This window comes from Podarcis erhardii (assembly GCF_964252035.2).
Source record: "Podarcis erhardii genome assembly, chromosome: 3".
Classification (NCBI taxonomy): domain Eukaryota; kingdom Metazoa; phylum Chordata; class Lepidosauria; order Squamata; family Lacertidae; genus Podarcis; species Podarcis erhardii.
In genome coordinates, this window is record NC_138507.1 from 56,740,535 (window position 1) to 56,760,323 (window position 19,789).

The 19,789-nt window shown below is 41.2% G+C and overlaps 1 protein-coding gene across 11 annotated transcripts in view; it reads right to left on the reverse strand.

The window, feature by feature from the left end:
- TRDN (triadin) overlaps nucleotides 1-19,789 on the reverse strand; it is a 184,928-nt gene that overhangs the window by 109,956 nt on the left and 55,183 nt on the right. For 8 of the 11 annotated variants that reach the window (XM_081856174.1, XM_081856175.1, XM_081856171.1 and 5 more), the window contains 5 exons: nucleotides 18,433-18,555; nucleotides 15,150-15,254; nucleotides 12,097-12,162; nucleotides 7,941-8,120; nucleotides 2,969-3,028 (listed from right to left, as the gene is read on the reverse strand). In XM_081856174.1, coding sequence (XP_081712300.1) covers nucleotides 2,969-3,028; nucleotides 7,941-8,120; nucleotides 12,097-12,162; nucleotides 15,150-15,254; nucleotides 18,433-18,555 — 534 coding nt within the window. The remainder of the gene's footprint in view (nucleotides 1-2,968; nucleotides 3,029-7,940; nucleotides 8,121-12,096; nucleotides 12,163-15,149; nucleotides 15,255-18,432; nucleotides 18,556-19,789) is intronic. The other 3 variants (XM_081856167.1, XM_081856172.1, XM_081856168.1) reach the window with 3 other exon arrangements.

A 19,789-nucleotide genomic window follows, 5' to 3' on the forward strand; every position in this document is an offset into this window, starting at 1 on the left:
TAGTGGCTAAATAAAAAACTAGGGCTTTGCAGTGACCACAAGATGTATCTGTAGCATTTGTAAGCAGCCCAACCTGTTTTAGATCCACAACGTGTCATTCCAATTTTATTTGTTACTTGGGTCTGAATCTGATCTGGTAAATCTGAAGCTTTGTTTCATTCCTGTTACCTATAATGAGGAATCTAAAAGCATCTATAAGCCCTTTTTTTGTTTTCACATAAGTGGATGAAACATTTAGGCAAAGTCCTCCCCCCCCCAACTTTGCCCCAAGTGAATTCTGGTAAACCCGTAGGAAACATCAGTTTTAACTTACAGTCTCTTCACAGATCTCTCACATGCCTTAGAAGCACCTCTTATAACCCGTGTCTAACTGAGCCAGGCAGTAGCTTAACATGGAAGAATTTAAGTGCAGCCTTGAGCCTATTCATTTACACTGACTGCAAGTAATCAAAGTCAGCAACACTCTCCCATGGCAGGCAGCAACTCAGATTACTAGGAACTGAATCACCATGGGTATTTTTAAGGTCATGTGAAAAAAGAATGCTCAATGAAACGTTTCTTTTAGAAGCAAACAAGGGCACATGTAAAATGTACACATATATACATTTGTTGTAAGGGAACCATATTTTTTCTTCTTGGATTTGTGTGCATGACAGGCAGGAATTCAACAAGGCCCTAGGAGCGGGAAGGAGACCATGATGTGACTACACAGGAAACCAAACAATGATTACAGGTGAACAATTCTGTTTTCTTTTCTCCATTGTAGCTTTTGTGCAGTCTCAGATATGAGCTATATCAGAGTAGTGTGCTTCCTTACCTGAAAAGGGAAGTAGACATTCTCTTGTTGCATAGTTCCTCTCAAAGACAGCAGAAGAGGACCATTGGATGACATTACTTATATTGAATATTCTTTTACTCTCCACAAAGGAGGAATGGTTAGTTAATGGGTATTTGATAAGAGATTCTGAGATGATATTGTAAGACTCATCTTTTAAACCACCACACCACTTCCCCCAGTGCTAAATAAGATGCTGAATGTTTTACATAAGTAGGAGGAGAGTAGTCTTCTGAATGCACGTGAGAGAAAGTCTTTGTGTTATTTGGAAGTGTGGTGGTGGGAGAAAATCCTGTATGACAATGTCTTGCAGGTCAAAAAAAGTTGTATAGCAAAATAAGATGTCTCAATACCTCCCATGAGAAAACCACTGTAGCCTGACCTTGCAATGCAAAAGCTAATTGAAGTGTTTCAGCATATTTTTAGAGTAATTTATCTGGGCTTGACTGTACTGTTGGGGTATTTTGCATTTTCAGAATTCTGTTAATATATTGGTATCCTTTATTATATTTTATTTAGTTATCTATTTGCACTTTTATAAATTTGTTGTATGCTACCTTATACTTTGGGGGGATACAAAAGAACAAGACAGTGGAAAACAAAACATTAGGTTGTATCCTTCTGCATGTGCAACAGAACTTCCTCTCCAGCCCCCCCCAAACCCCCCAAATGGATACATAGGGTTAGGGGAGGAAATGGAAGTCCTGTTGCATGTGTGCAAATCAGCTTGTGTAGTCTTGGATAAATCGCTAGAAGGAATTTATTTAACTTCTCTAAGTTCAGTTTTTACACAGCATGAAGAACTGTGAAATGCCCATAAATACAAAAGCAATATATTTAGGAGGCATTAATTACTTGGTAAGAATAAGCTAGCAAAAATAAATGGAAGCATCTACCATAATGGTGGAAGTAGTAGTATCTGGGTCCTGATATGGTGGAACAAGTCGCTTGATTTTTGCCAAGATTTAGGAGCCTCACTTTAGACATCTGGCACTGATATTTTTGGCTTCAATCCTATGTGCCTGGGAGCCAGCCCCATGAAACATAATGGGACTTACTTCTGAGCAAGCATACACAGTATTGTTCAGTTTGGCCAGCTTTCTGTGGAACAGACATTCAAAAGTGCAATTGAAATCAATGAGACAAGTAGCTGTGCTGCTCCTGGATCACGAATAGCAACTGTTTTACATCTAACCACTACATTTATTATATAGAGGATCTGAGTTGTTTTCAAGTTTCTTCCATAATTTTCTTGCAAAAATTTTCATTGAACAGTTTCCTAGAACATATTCAGTGAAGGGGCATACCTTCTTTATAAGTGGTCATGGCTCAAACATCAGAATCTCATAAATGGGTGTTTTGTCTAAAGATTATTTATATTTCACATGGGCAAAAAGGCAGATTCTTTCTTCACCATTCATTCTGGTGGTAAGCTCATCACAGAATACAGTTCATTCATTGATACATACCCTATGCACATGTTCAAAGCTGATGCCTGATGGAACTGATACCCTCAGGTACCATAAGGCTTTAAGTTCACTGACAGCTCCAGCATGCAAAACCATCTTAATCAGCAACCATCACAAATTAACAGCAGTGAACACTGGAGTGACATATGATGAATATACTCATTGTGCTGGAGATCCCATTCTAAATTTTTAACAGATGCGTTTCATATGAACGTTGAACATCTGCATGTAACAAAAGGAGTAAGCTTAAATGTGGTGGGCTTTCTTATATTCTTTACACTTTTGAAGATGACGTAAAGAAATTTAAACCAAATCACCTCTTAACTTTACACATCTACCCCATCCTTTCTATGGCATAAATGCATGCAAAAGATATAAATTCCACGCCAACTGATGGTTAAGGCAAATGGTTTAATTCTTTCTTAGGTTTCCACTGGCGTCACCTTTTAAATCACCATTAATCTCAATGCATGCAATTATAGAAAAGAGTATTAGAAGCTTTAATAATATAGCCATTAGTTGATATGCTTTATTTAAACTCGCTTTGCACAGGCTTCATTTCCGCTTTTAACAAATGAAAAAAAGCACACACATTCCAGGAGCACAACAAAGCAGAAGCTCTCCGCGAAACAGAGAGTGCAATGATAGAGTTCAGTTCAAGTACCTGTATACAAATCCCCGTGCGAAAACATGTCAATCATATAACGACAGAATGCATATTGATCTAGCAGAACAGAAAGGGGGGGGGAAGAGTAATAAGACACAGTTTACAGGTCTTTTTCAAATCAAGCACTAAAGAGAGAGCTTAGCACTAAAACAAAACCTTTGCCAGTTTTTCATCTCCTGCTCACAGTAATCAATAACCAAACAGGTGGTGAAATTCATGTTTCTGTTCTTCTTTTTTTAAAAAAGTGAGCTGCCACAGGAAATGCCTTCTGGCTCTCTGCACAGTGATCCCCTGATAGCTCATTGCATCTAATCATGTAGCTGCCAGGACTAGATTTCAGAGGCAAATCTCTAATACAGGCAGATATTCTTACACGCTGAGGGTGCTACTAGTTTGGAAGACCCCACCACAGCCAGGCTGTTAAGGAAGGGGACTTCTGGCCCAGGGAACAAATGCTGCTCACTATTTATCTGGCTCTAGGGGTTCTCACCAGGTCACACACCTTACTGCCCCTGCAGCACACCCTTCTCCAGTTCTCCTGCCTGGCTAGCACATGCCACTGAACTGTCACAATGCATCTTCTGTTTGCCTGGATGGAGAGATGTATGTATGGAACCTCGGACTTTTTATGTGGCTGGGCAATAATCTACGGTACAGAGTCACATCTGTTGCCCCACCCACCAGTGGCATGTGGCCCTCTGAAGGTTTCCCAGTATGGAATGCAGCCCTTGGGCTGAGGAAGGCTACCTATCCATGCTCTAAGGGAAATAAAAATGGCCTATTCTGAAATATCCATGGGACGGGTTAAGGATCGTTCCTCAAACTTCTTATATTGTGATTTATGTTACTGTAAGCAACTTTTTTTATTTCAATAACTAATGACTTTGGCTATGCAAACATATAATATTGTTCTCTCTCTCTCTCTCTAGTCAATGTAGAAAGCCAGACAGAGCCCTGTGCTGGCATTTGCTCACATTATAAACTGGATCATGACATTCTGTGGACTGTGCCTCTCATGTTTTACATACAGCTTCATATACACAAATGCATGCTCCAGTGCAGAACGATGTGTTAAGAATATCACGTTATTGTGTGTTACATGCCATCGTTGCCTGATACTCATATGCCGGGTTATTTTCACTGAGCTGAAGAAGAGACCTGGCCATTTCCAGTATATATTTTAAATAAGTAAATAAATATAGAGGCCAATGCAGAAGGTCAGGCACACCATCATTTTCATTCTACAAAACACACACAGATTCATCAATGAGTATGCATGTATCAAAGAATGAGAAGAACTTACTGATACAGCAGGGAGGTAGGATGGGAGTGGGAAAGGATGCAGTAATCTGAAAGTATTTGTTCAGAAAGCTAGCCAGCCAGCCAGCCTGCCTGCCCTGGAGTCTTAGATGAATTTTGCCCTCGCATCAGTGGACCCAAGGCTTCATGTGCTACCATAACGCTCCTGCAAATGGTCTGATTCATTTATCTAGCAGTGATAGGTGACAGTTTTGGAATCAGTAATGACCATTTGACTGTCAGCAGGGTTTGCAACTGACCATTTCAGAATAGTTTCAGTTTCCTCCTCTGCTACAGCTAGCAGCTTCCCCTTAGGCAGAATTTGTGATCCAGTTATATATTTTCTAAGCTAAGTTATGCAAGCCACTAAGAATTAAGCGTTCAGAGTTGACAGAAAATTAACCGCATGATAAATTCATGTAACAAAAGCGATATATTACTGATTCATTTTCATTTTTCATTCAATAAAACAATATGGATTGGATGCAGATTTAGTTATGCCTGCATCCAGCCCTGTATTTTTTTAAAAATAAAAAATCTGCAGGTGCTACAAAATAAGTAAACAACTGTACTCAAGAGATGGAGAATTCTGGATGCTTAACTAAAGAATTTAGGTCAAGTTTATCTTTCTGAGCTATCACAGTTCCAGAAGGAATTTCCATTAAGTACTACTTCTGCACCAATCCCACAACATAGAATTGAGCTTCAGACAGCATAAGTAAAGCTTTGTGGATCACCTCCTGTGATACTAATCTGGAATAGGGATGTGTAAAACCACTGCCTTTAGTATCACCGATTTGTTTGAAATCGGGGGGGGGGGGGTGACTCTGCATGTTCAAATAATAATAAATAAATAAACCAAAGAGAAGTTGCACACATTGTGGCAAAGGGCTGGTGCAGGCCTGTTCGTATTTTGCATGCACTAATGCGTCTGCAACATTTATTTTATTTAAAATATTTACACCCTGCAGTTCTGATTGCTCACATCATGACTGAGATATCCAGAGCCAATTTGCAGTGCCTCCTCTTCTTCCACAGGATGTAAGGAATAGCAGTAAATCTTATACACTTTACAGTGGGTCCAGAATTGATACTATATCTGTATGTGGAATCTGTTTTGGAAAACTACCACAACATTTGCAATCAGTAAGGATTATTTTGCACTAGCAGTTTTCTGACACAGCAATAAAATGAATGAAAATTGTGAATCAGAAGCATGGGGTGATTTCTAATATTTAAGCACACAATCTAAATGACATGAAAGTAACTGGGGGGGGGGAGAGGGAATCCTTTGACAAACATTAAGTCTTAGATTGAAAATACATATACATGCCTGCTATGGAAGCCCCATTAAGTCCAATGGGACTTTCAAGTAACTGTGTGTAGGATTGCAGCACAAATGCATTTGCTCATTCCTTCTGAACACAGAAGGAGTGCCAGAGGAGTCAACAGACACCCTCGTATTTAATTAATTTTATAAATAATAATAGATTTGTAGAGTTGGAAAGGATCCTGAGGGTCAGCCGAACCCCTTGAAATACAGGAAATCTCAACACGTGGTCCCTTATCTAATTTGAAACCATACTAGCTCCAACTTAGCTTTACAAATATGCTAGATGTTTTAAATACAGTGGTACCTCGGGTTAAGTACTTAATTCATTCCGGAGGTCCGTTCTTAACCTGAAACTGTTCTTAACCTGAAGCACCACTTTAGCTAATGGGGCCTCCTCCTGCTGCTGCTGTGCCGCTGGAGCACGATTTCTGTTCTCATCCTGAAGCAAAGTTCTTAATCTGAAGCACTATTTCTGGGTTAGTGGAGTCTGTAACCTGAAGCGTATGTAACCTGAAGCATATGTAACCCAAGGTACCACTGTAACACTTAACTGCAATAACCTCTAAGTGGCTTACAAGGATTCAATACAAAAAAAGTAAACATCAGTTAAAACTACAAAAACAAACTTCAGTTAAAATCCCTGCTAGATTGTTTTTTTTAAAAGAAGTATTCTGTAGGCACCACAAATTCAGTAGGGAGAGATCCTGTTTGACCTCAGGTGGAAACGAGTTCCATAAAATTGGACCCGTAATACTTAATGCATGGCTTCTGGTGGGTGAAGACTGTGCATCTGAGCCACAGCATTTTGCACTGGCTGGAGCCTCACACAGAGCACATTGCAATAATCTAGTCTTGAGGTTAACTGAGCCTTGGTATCCTACACCTCTGAAGGCACATTAAGCCATGACAGAGAGCATTAGGCTCAGATGACCTGTTATATTCATAGCCAGTACAAATTACTCAAGCTCAGAGCCCACAACCCTTTTTGGTATGAGCACTGGAAGCTGGGAAGCTAGTGGCCCCTCTGTAGGGAAGCTAGTGTACTGCACCCGGCAATCATTCAAAAAATAAAACTTTCTGCACAAGAGGGGAGAATGGCTAGAGCAGGGACTCTTGTCTTTGATGCAGATTTTAGCCCTCTTAAACTCAGGGAATGCCCACTCAACAGAGACACATTTTTAAACTTGTTTCATATTAGACCAAAAGTAAAGGAGGCTGGCTTTCTAATTGGTGGTGTCGCAAAGGGACCTATAACAGCCATGTTCTGTTCCCCTTTTGTTCTGGTTTATGAGGGAGGCCCTCTCTCTGCTGAAAGGTTTCCAATTCCTCCAACTCTCCTGATTACTGTATGCTCTCTCTCTAGCACCTACACAGCAACATGAGAAGAGCCCTCCTGGTTCAGGCCAATGGCCCATCTAGTTTATCATTCTGTTCTCCCACACACCAGACACCCATGGGGAAATATGCAAGCAGAATCCTTGAGTGAAACAGAACTCTCCCCATTTGAGCTTCCCACTGTCTGGCATTCTGAGGCACACACTGCCTCTAACAGCAGAGCTAGAACATAGTCACTGGGACTAGCAGTCACTGATAGCCACATCTCCATGAATTTGTCTAATCCTCTTTTAAAGCCATCCAAGTTAGTGGAGATCACAACCTCTTGTGGGAGCAAATTTCATAGTTCAACTATATTTTATCCCATCCTGAATCTTCCAATATTCAGCTTCCTTGGATGTCCCTGACTTCTAGTATTAGGAGATATGGAGAAAAACTTCTTACCCAACTTTCTGTACATCAGTTTTGTTGACCTCTGTCCTGTCCCCACTTATTCGCCTTTTCTCTAAACTAAAAAGCTCCAAATGCCATAACCTTTCCTCATAGGGGAGTCGAGGAGACGTCTGCCACTCATGCTGGTGAAACAGTTCAGGGGGTGCAAGGAGACACACAGATCTTAAGAGAGTGGAATACTATATAAATGGACTGATGACATAGCTCTTTCTTTCAGCTAAGACTAAAGCCTTTCACCTCTTCGGTCTTATATTGGGAAACCCTTGGGAATGGAAGATGTGTTCCTTAAAGAAACATGTGGATTGCAGAAAGAATCATTAGTCAGAGGAGCAACACATTAGCCTTCCCAGGCATTTTGTTTTCATTTTCATTTTAAATGTGCTAGAATCCAATGTATTCTTAACATTATTTTCCTTCTCATGTGTCAGGGGTAACTCTCTTTTTTTTAGGAGTACGTGTATGTATCTGGACTACTTTTAATTCACTGTCTGAATTTCTTTACCCATGCACTTCAGAGGTCCTCTGCTGCTGTCTGCTAGCATTGTTTACCTTTCTTCTCAGACTTTTCTGTAACCACCAGTGCTGTCTCTTCCTTTGCTTTGACTTTGGCAGGCGCAACTACCTCTGCTTTGGTTTCCTTATGCTTCACTTTTTCGGGTGCCTTGGGTTCTGGTTTTCTTTCCTTCACATCCTTCTTAGCCTTGTCTTCAACCTTTATGCTCTTCTTGTCTGTAGATTATATATATATATATGTAAAAAGTCAATATAATTTTTTGTGCCTGCAGGAAATGTATTTTTAGTAGCTCTTACTGTCCATGCTGCTTTATAGTTTACCATTGATTTTATGAATTGCATGTTGTCATTTGTATTAAAAGAAAAGAAAAATAGTCCCCAAAGAATTTTAATTATTCTCAACAAGCTCCTGGACATATTGAAGAATAAGGAAAGGAAATATCTTTCGGAGCAACTTCCCCTCCTTTTTTCTTTTTCAGGTTCCACCTATTCTGTTACTGAATTATTATTTTTTAGGACACCCCCCCCCAATTGCTATAAAGACAAGCATATTAACTTACTTTTGAAAGGGAAAAAGTAATCTACACATGCTGGGAGACCCATGTCTATAGATATATTGATTTCTTGTTTGTTTTTTGAAAGCTAATTCTATCTAAACTTCATCAGGGATTTTGGTGCACGCAGACATGTACAGTACACTTATAAAACTGACAATGAATCAGTTCACAATTAGTTTCCTTTTAAATGCAATAGTGATGTCTTATCATTTTTCAAAACTGCTGTTAAAATTAAGCCATATTTTATAGGAATCAGATTTAAATGACTGTGGCATAACTTTTGCAATAACAATAGCTTTTAAAAAATCCTATTTCCACTAGCAATTCCAGGAGCATTACACAGGACATATTTATTTTTCTTATGGGGTTTCAACTACATTATTATCATGTTCAGCTTTTCACATTGCATTATATTCAACAGTAGCTCAGAGCACATGGCAAATGCAAATTAGTGCTGTGCTGAAACCTTTCCACCAATTTCTCAAAACCCTTTTTTTCCTGTGCAAAAGGAGTTTCCATTTTTCCTGCCTCTTTCTTAGGGCAGTTTACAATTTGGGGGCATGTGGGGTTGAGCTCACCTCATCATTGTAAGGTGGCTGTGGGTGGTATGTGTTTTTCCTCCTGGTCTGAAGAAGCCACATAGGGAAAAATTCTTCTTCGAGCTTTAATCAAAGCATAGGAAGCTGGGGAGATGGCTTCTGAGTGCCTGAGATAAGTGTACTTGCTGATTTCATATTTTTTAAAAAATAAATCTTTCTGCACTGATTTCTTTAAAAGTAAAGAAGACTGCAATTTTTTAAAAATATCAGACACACAGCTGGCACCCTATCCACCTTCCTTTGCATAATGGAAAGCCCAGGGTGTCACAGGATTATCAGGAAATGGGGGCACTCAGAAAGTGCAGACCGCCAGAGATGATTTGTAGAGCTGGAGAAAGGGCACTAAAAACCAACAACTTTTGGCCACTCTGCAACTAAGGTAAGTGAAAACACACACAAACAAACATGCATCCCACCCATGAGAATTCATCTGAAATTTTCCTGTCCCCTTTAATAAATTTTGATTGCATTTCCCCCCTGATGAATTGCTGGAGAATGGTCAAAAAATAGTGGGGAGAAATTTTCAGCATAGCACCAGTGCAAATTACAGATGACATGGTGTTCTATTGCATGAACAAAGGTAAGTTGTTTTCTCATACACTTCATCAGAAACGGAACATACATTTAAATTCCATTTAACACCGAGGTCTCTAAGAAGATAGCTTGGGCCCCACCATTATCTGAAAAGGGCAAGGAAATGTAGGCTAGAGAGCGAGACAGAACGAATAGAAAAGACTCTAGAAAATAAATGCTATGATTTGGCTGAAGAGTTTCTCAGAGCTAGGTCAAATAAGCTCACCAACTCCACCATTTCTTCCTATCCTCCAAGGCTCTGGAGTTTTCTGGGCTTTGCCAATAGTCACCAAAAGCCTTAAAAATCTCCCTTTGAAATATTTGCTTATCCCTCTTTGAGAAGCATTTTGCACCCAAAACTTGAACAAAAATGTAATAAAATGTAAAACCATGTCATACAGTGCAGGAGACATTATGTGTCGATAATATTCTATTTTTCAAATATTGTCAAATTGGTGACCCATTTATGAATCAAGCTGGGGAGAATTCACCCATCACTAGAGGGTGGTGGAGCTTTGAAGGAGGCTAGATATCACCATATCTAATTAACTAAGGATGTTGGAGATTTGCCTCTATCCTAAAACCTGTGTGTGGAAATGGTGGTCAAGGGTGCATAGCTGTCAACTTTTCCCTTTTCTTGCAAGGAATCCTATTAGGAATAAGGGAATTTCCCTTAAAAAAGGAAAAACATTGACAGCAATGCGAGGGTATGAGGGCGAATAACCTAGAGTTGAATTTAGAGAAAGGAGAAGTAATGCCAGTGGAGAATGCATAGGCCTTGGAGGGAGTTAGCATGCATGTTCTGGATGAAATGGAAGTATCACCATCAGAACTTATTTTGAATCTAGGTGTTCTCTTAGGTCAATCTCTACTCCTGGAAAAGCTGGTTGCTTTGATGGCCAGCGCTAAGTTTTGCAGGCCCTTCTTGGAAAAGGGTACTTGGTTGCATGCTTTTGCAACCTCCAGGACTGATTCTCCAGAACATAATTCTAGACATGTCTACTCAGACTAAGTCTCACTGTTCAGTTGGAACAATTCCCAGGTAGAGATGCACAGTTTCTCTCTCACACACCCATCTTAAGTTCCCTTAAATTTCCACAAAGATTTGTGCTCCCCTGCTTCAAAAACACACCTGTGAAAAGTCCCAAGTAAATTCATCAGAATGGAAAACCATCAGCATTTAGGTGCATAATTCTCCTAATTTTATATGCAATTTTCACTCACATGCATTTTGATGTGCATTTTCTTTTAATATATCCATTTTTCTACAAGAGAACTAGATTGCAAGCACAAATTTTGAAGGACAGCTGTGTTTCAGTTTGTGTATTGTTTTGGGAAGTGCAAATTAGGTAGGTTCTCATTAAAATGTGAACTCCCCCACCCTTACTCCCAGGAAATTATGGAAAGGGGCTGCAAACTTAAATAAATAATTTTATCCTATTTGTAAGGGATTTTTGTCTATCACAAACTTTACGAATCATACATATAAAGGCTGAAAAAAAATTAGATTGATGAGAAAACCTAAAGCTTTTCTTCTTTCAAAGTAAATTTAAAAATAGAACAGAAAAATGAAGAATAGAAGATGTCCTCCTCCTCACAGCCCACTACCCTAGAATGTGTGTGGTAATTTTGAGATAGAAGCATCTTATCCAGGCATCTTTCCTCGCCTTGCTGTAGAAAGAAGTGAAACTGTCAGTGATAGAAACACACATAATCTGCTGGAATGAAAAAGTTGGTGCAGTAAATAAAAGAGGGAAAATGAACGCCTCTTTTTAGATGCTATGAAAGTCACAAACAAAGAGATGGTAAACAACCCCAAAAACATCCTGATCCTCACTAAATAGAAAAGCTTTGTTAGAAACACATCCCTGGAACCAATTTTGGAGGGGTAAGGTAAGGGAAAGGACAACAACCACCTCTTATACAATACCCACAGGATATTACCAGAAAACTCTGGATATTCCCTGTGTTTCCTAAGAAGAAGCACTTCATGAAATGGATATGCTATGTATTAGTACTGGGTGTGTGGGTGGCTGCCGGTGAGCTATGGACAAATGTCATGCAGCTGCTCTAAAATGAACACAAGCCCAGGGAAGGTTATTGCAAAACAAATTTGTTACGCTTTAAGGTGCCCCCAGGACATTTGATCATAATAGAGAAATGTGAGTAATGAAGGGATTAATAGTTCTTCATCAAAACACAACACTAAGTACACCAAACCAAAAGTGTTAAATTCATGATGGGCAGAAAATACAAAATGGCAGCCACTAGTGAACAAAATGACAACAACTGGGAAGTTGCACATGAATTGGAAGCTGCTCATGAATTGGGCACCACGGAGCAAGCCTCCTTGCCTTCCATTCTGCCACAGTCAACGACACCCAAAATTCGCTGCCTCATGTAGGCCATTTTCACTGTGCCTCATGGTAGAGCCACTTCTCCATGAAATATAATGAGCATTACCTTTTGGGGAAGGCGGTGCTTTCTTTTTTGGCTTTTCTTCCTTTGCAGGTTTCTCTTTGGGGGGTTCTAAAAATGAACAGACACGATACAGCACTTATACAAAAAACAGCAACTGAAATCCATTTGTTTCAGTGGGTCTACTCTAATTTAATTGGGTACAATCCTAGTTACATTTTACATATCACCTATGAAAATCCACATGTAGTTTGGTCTATGTTATACACTCTATGCAATGGCAAACAGCCAGGGATGCATTAACATACTTTTAAAAACAAACAAACTAACTAAATCCCACCAATCAGCTGTTCAGGAGGGCATTGGGGGTGTGGATTCAGTGATTGCAATCTAACCTGAAATCTCTCCAAGGAGAGAGATTTCAGAATTTAAACTAAGTATATAGGCTCAGCTACAGCTCATCTTTACACCTCCGTTTGACTGCAGTCATACGTTTGAACTTCTTTTCAGCAGAGAGGGTTATTTGAAACAACCAGAAATTAAAGCTCAACACAACATAAATATGGATTATCACATATGCCTGTGCCACACAGACACTGATAATGAGAACTGGAAATCCTTTTAAACCCTGGTTTATCCATTGAAGTTATTTCAGACAATAGCTGTTTTGTCAATCGATAATCTCATTCCCTGCAGGGTATGAACTTTAACCCCAACTGGCCACTGCAAATACTGAAACATGATTATGCTGGAAGGAAAGTTTAAATTCGATAAGCTAAAATGAAAAATGACCGTAAGTGCTCCTGCAAATACCACATGTCCACTTGCCTTAAGCAAGTCATTTCCTTTTCAGGCAAATACAATGTAATTAGTTTTTCTTTAATTATCATCCATCAACCTTGGAAGTAGAGCACGAGTGGATTCTGTGCCTGGGAGAATACTGTGTTTTCATGACAGTTTCATGGAATAGTCTTATAACGGGTAGCCCATGATTTCTGTGGAATCAGTTAACATAACATTGGACAAGCTACCCCACCTGAATCTTAGAACAGATATCATTTCCCTGTCCCAGGGAAATCTTGAAAATTCTCATGGGAATAACTTCATCATCATTTCCATTTTCCAGATGGAGATCTGAAGCTGAGGAATCAGCTCAGTTCATTCTCTGTCATAGTTCCCATTTATTCCAATGAATGGCACTTGTTCAGGAAGCACTCTTGGTGCATTGGGCCTTTGGTCAATAAGATACAATTCTAGCTATATGTAGATAAAAGTGCTTTTACTTTTCTGAGCCAATGTGAGCTATGCCCGTGAAGCCATGCACCTAAAAATGATTGACAGTGTGCACATGCATTGAAAACTTGTAATTTGTTACTCAAGTCCCTAAAGAATAAGGCAGTTAACATTTTACATAACACTTATCTATAAACAATCCGGCAATCACTAAATTAATTAGCACATCCCCCCTCCCCATCTACTGCCACTGTTGCAACCAGGCTGACTCATTATCTTATTTAATTAAAACCAGTGTTTCATATATATGTTTTCACCTCACTGGCCTTCCCATAATTTTGAAAGCTTGAAACTAATCAGATAAAGTTTTAGGCTTTGCACATATGAATTTTTAAATCTGAAAACAACTACAAAAAAGTCTCTACTCTCTTGCCGCTGAAAGTGTTAGCTTCCTACAAAAAACAGCATTGTGGCTTGATCCCCATTTCGAATAGGGAGCCACCTGAGAAGGTTTGCCACCATCAACAGTCATTCATAACAAATGAGATTTACAGCTACAGCAAATCCTGTTGCCAGCTGATAGGATGAGTGTCCCTGTTCTGCAGCCTTGTAGCACACTCTGGAGCATGGGTAGGCAAATGAAGGCCCGGGGGCCGGGGCAGGATCCGGCCCAATCACCTTCTAAATCCGGCCTGTAGATGGTCCGGGAATCAACGTGTTTTTACATGAGTAGAATGTGTGCTTTTATTTAAAATGCATCTCTGGGTTATTTGTGGGGCATAGGAATACATTCATTCCCCCCCCAAAAAAATATAGTCTGGCCCCCCACAAGGTCCAAGGACAGTGGACTGGCCCCCTGCTGACAAAGTTTGCTGATCCCTGGAGTATACAGGGTCGGGAGGCCTTAGGAGGAAAGGAAGTTTGCATAAAGCTAATGAGGTAGAAATCACAGAGCATTCAGTAGGTGTCAGTCAGCAGTCCAGTCAGATGGGCGGGGTACAAATGATAAAATTATTGTTGTTATTATTATTATTATTATTATTAATTAGAATGTTGGACTAGGATCTGAGATCCAGGCAGCAAAATGTCTTGAGTTTTGCCCTGGCTAGAGTGTCACACAATGGCATTGTTTCACTCCTCCCCAATCTCAACAGTGTGAAATTCCACGGATTCCAGGCACTTACCCAAGGTCTGGTTTCCTCAGAATGAGGGACAGCAAAGACTGTGGTGTAGTCAGGAAATGCGGTTTTTTGCACAGATATACAACCTGAGCCTACTATGGGGGGGACTCGCAGCATTAACACCCTAGAAGGTCTTGCTTCTCCCATAGTCATAGCCTTGGATTCCAGCAGAAACCAGGCATGGCTCTCACTCTCTGGCTTCTGCCTGAAGCCTGTTTCTAGATTTAGTTCACACACATGCCTTTTTCCTTCTCACCAACAGCCAGGTGAGGGAAGGGTCTACCCATTTGCCCTCTGGCAAAAAGCCACTTCTGCTGCTACCCTAATGAGCCCTACATAGGGGACTACTACCCCTATGTGTGGCCTGGCTATTCCAACAATTGAATCTTTGCTGGATCCAGGAATTAGGTGGATCTCAGGCAGACATACAGCCTAACTCTCTGACCCTCCTAACTCACAACAGTATTTCTCTTCCCAGGGGACAACATGAGAGGTTTGCCTGCCATTTCAAGAGACAGGCCCTTTAGTGGCTGGTGGATCATAACTGGTCCCCCCTCCATCCCCCAGCAAACGTAGAGCTTCCTCTCAAAGTAGGGCATCATCTCTCCATATCCCTGGTGGTTTATTATATGAGTCAGAACTCTTGAGTTGCTCTTTATGGAATTCATGAAAAGCAGCGATTACCTTTGGCTTTCCCCACTTTTTCAGGTCGTTCAGGTTTGCCGCTCCTGTCAGGCTTTTCTTTCTTTTCGGGCTTTTCATGTCTTTCGGGCTTTTCTTTGTGTATCGCTACAAAAGGACAAGCATATTTAGGTACAAGATATAAAAACAGCATCTTGGTCAAATGGTACCATAGCACAATGGGACTTTCAGACTAAGCTGAGGACAGATAGCACCCTCCCCCCCTCCAGAACTGCTGCCTTTTACCTTCCCTTTATTTCAGTGAAACTCTGCCATGCTTGCTGAGGGAATCCCATTTAAATGAATGGCTACGGCACAGCAGCAAAGCGTAGGGGAATTTGTTCCTATCTCCCATCTATTACTGGGTTGACCTGCTGTTTGTTTGTTTAATATGGGAAAAGCTAATTATCATTGCCATTTTTTCACAACGCACTGGCTTCCAGTATCTATTTTCCTGACAAAATTAACTACTGACAGCTAGTTTTAATTTTTAAAGTATATCCACACACACACACACACACACACACACACACACACACACAAATTGCTGAGCTACTAAAACACACACATATAAACCCCATAATATAAAACTGGCAGGTGTGGGTGCTAAGAGTGCCAAGAAAAACTGGCTGAGGGCCAAAACAGATGTAGCGTCATGGTCTTGAGGAATACACACACACACACACACACACACACACACACCGCTATTTAAGGACAGGAGGAAAGCTCCCATGAGTGCCAACATAAACGTCCCTCCCAGGATTATCAGGAGAGAGTGCTGTGCTCAGGTTCTGCATGCGGCTCCCTATAGGCATCAGGTTGACCACTGTGAGAAGAGGATGCTGGACTAAATGGGCCTTTGGCTCTTCTTATGTCCCTATGTCCTTCAGGGGAAGCATTTTCATCAGGACCATATTGTGGGTGGAAGATTACCCCGCTTCCCTGGGTCCCATGTTCATGGCCCTGCAACCCACCACCACAGTTGTTGTCTTGAAATAAAAAAACCCACATTAAATTCATTTGCACATTTAGCATCATGTCTATTTCTGCCCCGAACCTCTTGTATAAGAATGTCATTTGAGCTTTTGCTACTATGCAGTAACAATAACAAATCAGCTCTAAACATGGCAGAAATGTCCTAAACCCTGGCCCAGTGTTTTCAGGGGAAATGGGCATTTATGTATTTCCCAGTCTGGCTACCTTTAGCAAGTAAAGATCTAGTCCAAATGACCAGTCAGGGAAGATTTTATAAGCTTGAAAAGAATCATAGACTTGTAGTGTTGGAAGAGACCATGACAGTCATCTAGTCCAATCCTTAGCAATGCAGGAATCTTTTACCCAATGTGGGGCTCAAACTCACAACCCTGAGATTGAGAGTCTCACACTCTACCCCAAGAGTTGTTCCCATTTTCATTTTCAATTGTCTAAGCAGGAAAGCAAAAAGGGTTTGTTGGCCAGCAACTTTTGTGGATTAGAATGGAGCTGACCACACTGACATCACTAGGATTTAGGTATCAAGGTCTGCAGCCGATAATTGCAAGAGATGGAGCTTTAGGTAAAAATCTATATTTTGCTTATTTATATATCCCCCCCCTACTCACTCCTTCAGAATAAGAGGTTTATTTCGCCTGCTTGCTGTGGAGCACTGGAAGCCTGGGGTAGATGCTTGAAGAGCAAGTGGAATGAGAGCGAGGGAGGGGGAGCGGCACAGTAGTAGACATAGTCTCAAATGACTTAAATCAATTTCAGTCAGATCCTGATTCAGGGAAGCAGTTCAAAATGTCAATAAGTGTTTTCATTAATGAATGATCCTGTACACTGCGGCATTATGGTGGTGAAAAATAGCATGCCATTTTCAATGAAAACTATTATCAGTGAGCGGCTTTGCTGGGGTCTAGGACTTTAAGAGAATAGCAAGTTGATACAAAACTGCTTTGTCCAACTATACCACATTAAAAAAGGCTCGCTTGGGGTGTGTTATTTTCACATCAAAGCAAAAGCAAGAGAGGAGGGCTGACTCCGTCTCTGGCCTTGATTAACAGTATGATTGTTGCAGAGCATGCAGGAATGTGAGTGCTTGTTCAAATGACGGATGTTTGTGGAGGCAGCTAATTACCCTCCAATTTTATTCTGGTTATTGTTTTTACACCCGCTTCTTAAGCACTTCACTTGACTGGAAATTAAAACCAGATATTGCTTCCTCTCTGCTGAGTCAAATGAAAGCACACAATACTGTGGCTTTCACAGAGGAATCTCATTGGTGCCACTGGCACAGTGAAGAACTGCACTCTGTGGCACATCGGCCGAGAAAGACTAAAACACTTTCTCATTGGCCTGACTTACAAAACATGATAAACCAGACCAGGCCATACCAGAGGGGCACACACATGTGGGTGCCCAGAAGGGAGCGCACACCTGCTTTCTCCAGTCTTTTTTTTAATCCTGTGGCATGCTGAGCTAGGCCAAGGCTAGGTCTAGTGTGTTGTCCAAACCTAGGCTCATGCTTAAGCTTGCTAACCACAAGCACAGATTCGGTTCACATGCTGAGCTCTTTCCTTGATAACCACAAGTTGTAGTCAGGAATGAATTTTGGGTGCAGCATGTGGTTAGCAAGGAGAGAGTGTAACCACATGCTTAGATTCAGATAACATGCTAAGGTGAACTTTAGCTTAGCTCAGCACGGGAGTAATAACTACCAGGAAGGAGCAAAGCCAGTGGCGGAGCTTCATGCGGATAGCAGGCAGAGGCAGGGCTGGTGGGCATCCTGAGGGTGTGGCACACTGCCTGCGGGGGCATGGTGCCCAGTGTGGGTGGGGGGGTCAGCCACGATGGCACCCCACCAGGATCGTGCTGCCGGGGCGGTGCACTCCCCCCGCACTCCTCTTCCTCTGCCAGTGAGCAAAACAACTGTGAGCCCTTCTCCAAGAGCCTGCACGTTCGCTGAAAGTCATAGTTTGGCTTATCGTGTTGTGTGAACCAGCTCACTGTGTTGGAATTTGGGTCATAGCAATCTTTTATTTATAGCAGCTGTGTTCCTGTGGTTAAGGTCATCACGTTATCATCATTAGTGCCCACAGGGCAAGACTCTGGTGCAGGCATCCAGGGCCCCACTCAGCAAAATGAACAGGAGGACCACCAAGCACAGAAGGACTGGCTTACCACATTTTGAAGCCACACCCGTTGTCATCTGAAGAGGGACCATTTTGCTCACTTACAATAATTTCTCCTGTGCAGAAGTACAGGGGCACATATGCACTGCAGCTATGTCCCTCAACTAATGACTTACCTTTAGAGATTTCTCTTTTTTCAGGTTTTTCTACTTTCTCTGGCTTTTCAGGTTTCTTAGCTTTCTCTGGCTTCTCAGGTCTCTCAGGCTTCTCTGGCTTTTCAGGTTTCTCTTTTGGAATTGCTAGAAATAATAACACCAATATATTCATGTATCTGCAATACACATATAATATATTTTATTATATACATTCATGTATATTCATGTATCTGAAATATACATATATCTTAGAGAGGTACACCAAAGAATAGTGTCTAACTTGAAAACACGCACTTATAGGTCCTGTGATGTCTAAGACATTGAGGAATAGTGACTTGCAGTACAATCGTAAGCATTTTTATTCCAGACACTAATGCACATGATCACGTGCACACCTGCACCCTCCCTCTGCTTTACACACACACAAGCACACACACAGTTGGACAGACACACACTCTCATGGGTGTGCAAACAGACACAACTTGCTAACTTACAATATTGTAATTTATATTGTAATTTAATGTTGTGAACTGCCCTGAGTTCCACAGATGAAGGGTGGTATACAGATTTAATTAATTAATTAACAACTCCCTCACTTGCCTTCCCTCTCATTCAGCTCCCCAATCAGCTGTTGAATGGAAGAAGGCACACAGTGTTAACAAAGAGGGTGAAGATCACAATTGTGCTCTTTGAGCTGTTCCATCGGTGCAAGCAATTGCAGCCAGATGAAACAATTGCCCCTCTCCTTTCCATGCATGCTGTTCCAGGGTTTCTCCTAACTCTCACCCAAGCTAATTTCAAGGGTGACGGGTGTAAGAAGAAGGGGGGGGAGCACTATTGCACAAGTATAAATCTGTGTGCAGAGCTTCTACTGACAGGAATGGAGAGGTGAATTCCACCTTATGATGCCACCATGTGCCTCCTCAGCTAATTGGTGTTGGGAGGAGCTGAAGAGTTCTCTAGTTGGTGTTTGAACACCGACAGTTGTTTGGCTGGCTGAGGAGAATGTCATTGCCATCTTGAGGTGCATGTTGTGGGACAGCTGGGTAACCCACAACCAGGCCCCCAAAAAAGGTCTGTGAGGGCCACAGGAAGTAGGTTATAAGTCTAACCTATTCTGCATTGGTGGTAGTGGTTGTCATTAGAAATTAGTTTAGCTTCATGATGGTGAATTAGCAACAATGTTTCTTTAGTAAGTGTATCTCTTCAGGGAAATCTGCATTTTCAAACACTGCTAGCTCATGGCCTGCCACACAGAATTAACACCCACAGACAGCTGCCAGCTTACACTGGTATTGTTGCAGTTCCCCGTTTCTGCATTAGAGAGATTTAAAAATCTTCAGAAACTACTTGGGAAAATGTTCCCTCAGTGGGGGAA